The sequence below is a fragment of the Salvelinus fontinalis genome, chromosome 40, assembly GCF_029448725.1.
Source record: "Salvelinus fontinalis isolate EN_2023a chromosome 40, ASM2944872v1, whole genome shotgun sequence".
Lineage (NCBI taxonomy): Eukaryota > Metazoa > Chordata > Actinopteri > Salmoniformes > Salmonidae > Salvelinus > Salvelinus fontinalis.
Window position 1 is genome coordinate 9276867 of NC_074704.1, and position 3745 is coordinate 9280611.

The window sequence follows — 3745 nt, forward strand, 5'->3', positions numbered from 1 at the left end:
GAGTTGAATAGAACAAAAATGATCATATGTACAGTATCCTATAGTTTAATTTAATAAATCTAAACAATAGTTGTGAATGTCATTGTCTAGGTACAGAGATTAATAAAGCTAGCCTACATGACAATTAACAATAGTTGTGAATGGCAATATCTAGGTACAGAGATAAAAGTGTACTGTAGCAATCGTTTGAAGATAAATACAGATGATTGAGCAAGGCAAACAGCAAGCACACACCATAAACCGAAATGAGAGGCTAAAGTGATGCTCTGACTGTCTTTTTTAGAGTGATGGGCACCGATATGGACAATCTAAATTGATATCAGTAGCATTTGTTCGATACGATATCGATATACACATCGGTTTATACAAAACATTGCAACTGTGTGAAGGTTCACCTTTCTATTCACCTCCATGGCTCCCTGAAGGCAAGATAACTGCTTGCTGATTGGCCTGTTGGGACAAATATATATGTTCTAGTATATTGTAGTAGTATAGAATAATATAATTTTCAAATGTTTTTGCACTTCAAATATATCTGGGTATTTGTATTTTTATGTATTTTTAGCTAATCTTTATCAAGGGTGCCAATAATAGTGGAGGTTGTATTAAATGTTAGTATGTAGTGATTAAACAGTGAGACTATCCTTATCCTTTGTAGCTCAGTTGGTAGAGCATGGCACTTGTAGCACCAGGGTAGTGGGTTTGAGTCCTGGGATGCACGCATGACTGTCTGCTGAATAGTATATATTGTAATTGTGATTAAAGCAAATATTTCATAATGAACTTTGATTTTGCATAAATTACTTAGATAGTGAAAGATGAAGCCAATGAATGCACAATGAAAGGTTCTGAACATAAGACAGGAAGTATTACAACTGTGAGTTTTGTACTTATAGTATTGAAAATGTATCACTATTAAACAGTGGACATTTGCACCAAACACTGAGGACAGTGAGCCTGCACATTTCAAAGTTGTTTTGGTATTGGTAGCTTTTACAGTTTTGTCGCTATATGTGCCAGCGGAAAGAGAATAATAATATGTCGGATTTCTAAAGTTGTTCTTGCTTTCAGCAAGCACATCTGACTCTAACTAATAAATGTTCCATCCTCTTTCTCGACTCTCGAAATGTCATACAACACATGTCAACATGATGGCGCTATAATAAAGGAAATTAGAAGCAACTTGTTTTACTGTAGCAAACAGTCTTTAGTTAATAAAGTATCTTGAATGGTCGCTCTCCGTTTAGGTTACTCAAGAGTCACGAGAAGAAAGAGTAATGAGAAGAAGCTCAGGTATGAAGGCGAAACTTGATTGATTTGTACAAGTTCAGAAATCTCCCTTTACTGCTTTTCAAGCACATTTGACGTAAAAATCAACGAGACGTGAAGATCAACGTGTGCCAATGCGCAATCGCGGCGCAAGGTTGACGCTCATGAATGCATCAAAGTTGTCCACAGAGTTCCATCAAAGATGGCGTCTCAGCGTCGGCAAATGATGCAAAGCGTAAGACAAAAACGATTTCTCCCTTTTGTAGACGTGCTTTTTGTTTAAAAAAAAACTCCAGTCACATTTTGTTGTTTGAATAAAGTAATCTAACTCTCCAAAGGACAATTGAAACAACTACTTCACGGGCCCTGTGCGGGTGTGCCGCAAACAGCAACATCCGCCGCTAGCCTAACGTGGCTAAAAACATTGTTAGCTTAGTCAACTAGCTAACTAAGTTTGAGTTCTTCACTTGGCAATTTATATGTATTTAGCTAGTTACTATTTAAGTGGCGATTTTCTTAGCCACGGGTCAGTTGAGTTTTATCCAAATAATTGTTTCTATCTACAGTAGCTAGCCAATGGTAGTGAAGAAAGGGATATTTTCTGAACGCACTTAGTTTTCTGCTAATATTACACTGTGAGCCTAAGTTTCTATGTGAATATTGTAGTTTCTGTGGTCGTCAAAGCCTAAACTGAAGCAGGAGTCTGAGGAGACAATTAAGTAGGCCAAGTAGCAGGACAATTTCAATGGTTGTCAGAAAATTCTGAACACTAAAACCATAGAATTAGGCTACGTAAGTACGATCGCTATGACTAACACAATAGCTAATGTCATTCTTCAATCTCCACCCTGGTAGCATCAGAGCTGGACAGATGACCTGCCCCTGTGTCAGATGTGCGGGGTGGGCACGGCCCCCAACTGTACCTACGGACCCGACGGAAAGGACACCCAGAGCCACCCCAACGAGGACGGACACTTCAGGTTCAGGTAACTAAGACACCTGAGCCTGATTCACACTTTAAGGCCAAACCCAGCTGTCCTGCCCTGGTTACATATCCACCATAGCTACGGGAACCATGCTGGAAAGGACCATATAACAAAAAACATATTCAAGCCAGCATAGTTTGGCTTGGCAGTCTGAAAATGCTACTGGAGCCATGAATATGTCTCTGTATACCAGCATTGCCCAAACAAGGGGTCGACTTATTTTGAAAATGTGGTTGTTAGATAACCCCCCCCATTGCTTGGTTCATAGAAACTCTGTTAGCCACTAGATGCGGTTGTCAGATTACACAAACCCTCAAAGAATTCAAAAAAAACAAATCCAATTTTGATTAATGCCCATATTTATGGGGTGAACTACCACAGTGTGCAATCACAGCAGCTGTGACCTTTTGCCACAAGAAATGGGCAACCAGTGAAGAACAAACACCATTGTAAATACAAACTATATTCATGTTTATTTATTTTTTTGTAAGTGTAATGTTTAGTGAATTTTGTGTTTATTATCTACTTCACTTGCTTTGGCAATGTAAACAGATGTTTCCCATACCAATAAAGCCCTTGAATTGAACTGTAATAAACAGAGCAGTTGTAATGTTTTTCCTATAATTGTGGCTCTATCTTTTGAACGCTTTATGACCCCATTACTGAAAGATGAGCCTCTCAGAAACACGTATGTGTCTGCTGTTTCCCTCTACAATGCCCACAAGCCTCAGTAGAACAGATTGGACAAGACCACACACTACATCAGACTAGGGGAGGTGTCTGCTGTTTCCCTCTACAATGCCCACAAGCCTCAGTAGAACAGATTGGACAAGACCACACACTACATCAGACCAGGGGAGGTGTCTGCTGTTTCCCTCTACAATGCCCACAAGCCTCAGTAGAACAGATTGGACAAGACCACACACTACATCAGACTAGGGGAGGTGTCTGCTGTTTCCCTCTACAATGCCCACAAGCCTCAGTAGAACAGATTGGACAAGACCACACACTACATCAGACTAGGGGAGGTGTCTGCTGTTTCCCTCTACAATGCCCACAAGCCTCAGTAGAACAGATTGGACAAGACCACACACTACATCAGACCAGGGGAGGTGTCTGCTGTTTCCCTCTACAATGCCCACAAGCCTCAGTAGAACAGATTGGACAAGACCACACACTACATCAGACTAGGGGAGGTGTCTGCTGTTTCCCTCTACAATGCCCACAAGCCTCAGTAGAACAGATTGGACAAGACCACACACTACATCAGACTAGGGGAGGTGTCTGCTGTTTCCCTCTACAATGCCCACAAGCCTCAGTAGAACAGATTGGACAAGACTACACACTACATCAGACTAGGGGAGGTGTCTGCTGTTTCCATCTACAATTCCCACAAGCCTCAGTAGAACAGATTGGACAAGACCACACACTACATCAGACTAGGGGAGGTGTCTGCTGTTTCCCTCTACAATGCCCACAAGCCTCAGTAG

At 41.0% G+C, this 3745-nt stretch overlaps 1 protein-coding gene across 1 annotated transcript in view; it reads left to right on the plus strand.

The window, feature by feature from the left end:
- The first annotated feature begins 1229 nt into the window (after nt 1–1229).
- tab1 (TGF-beta activated kinase 1/MAP3K7 binding protein 1) overlaps nt 1230–3745 on the plus strand; it is a 24444-nt gene continuing 21928 nt past the window's right edge. The window contains exons 1-2 of the mRNA XM_055907847.1: nt 1230–1504; nt 2125–2255. Of these exons, the coding sequence (XP_055763822.1) occupies nt 1472–1504; nt 2125–2255 (164 nt within the window). The 5' untranslated portion in view covers nt 1230–1471. The remainder of the gene's footprint in view (nt 1505–2124; nt 2256–3745) is intronic.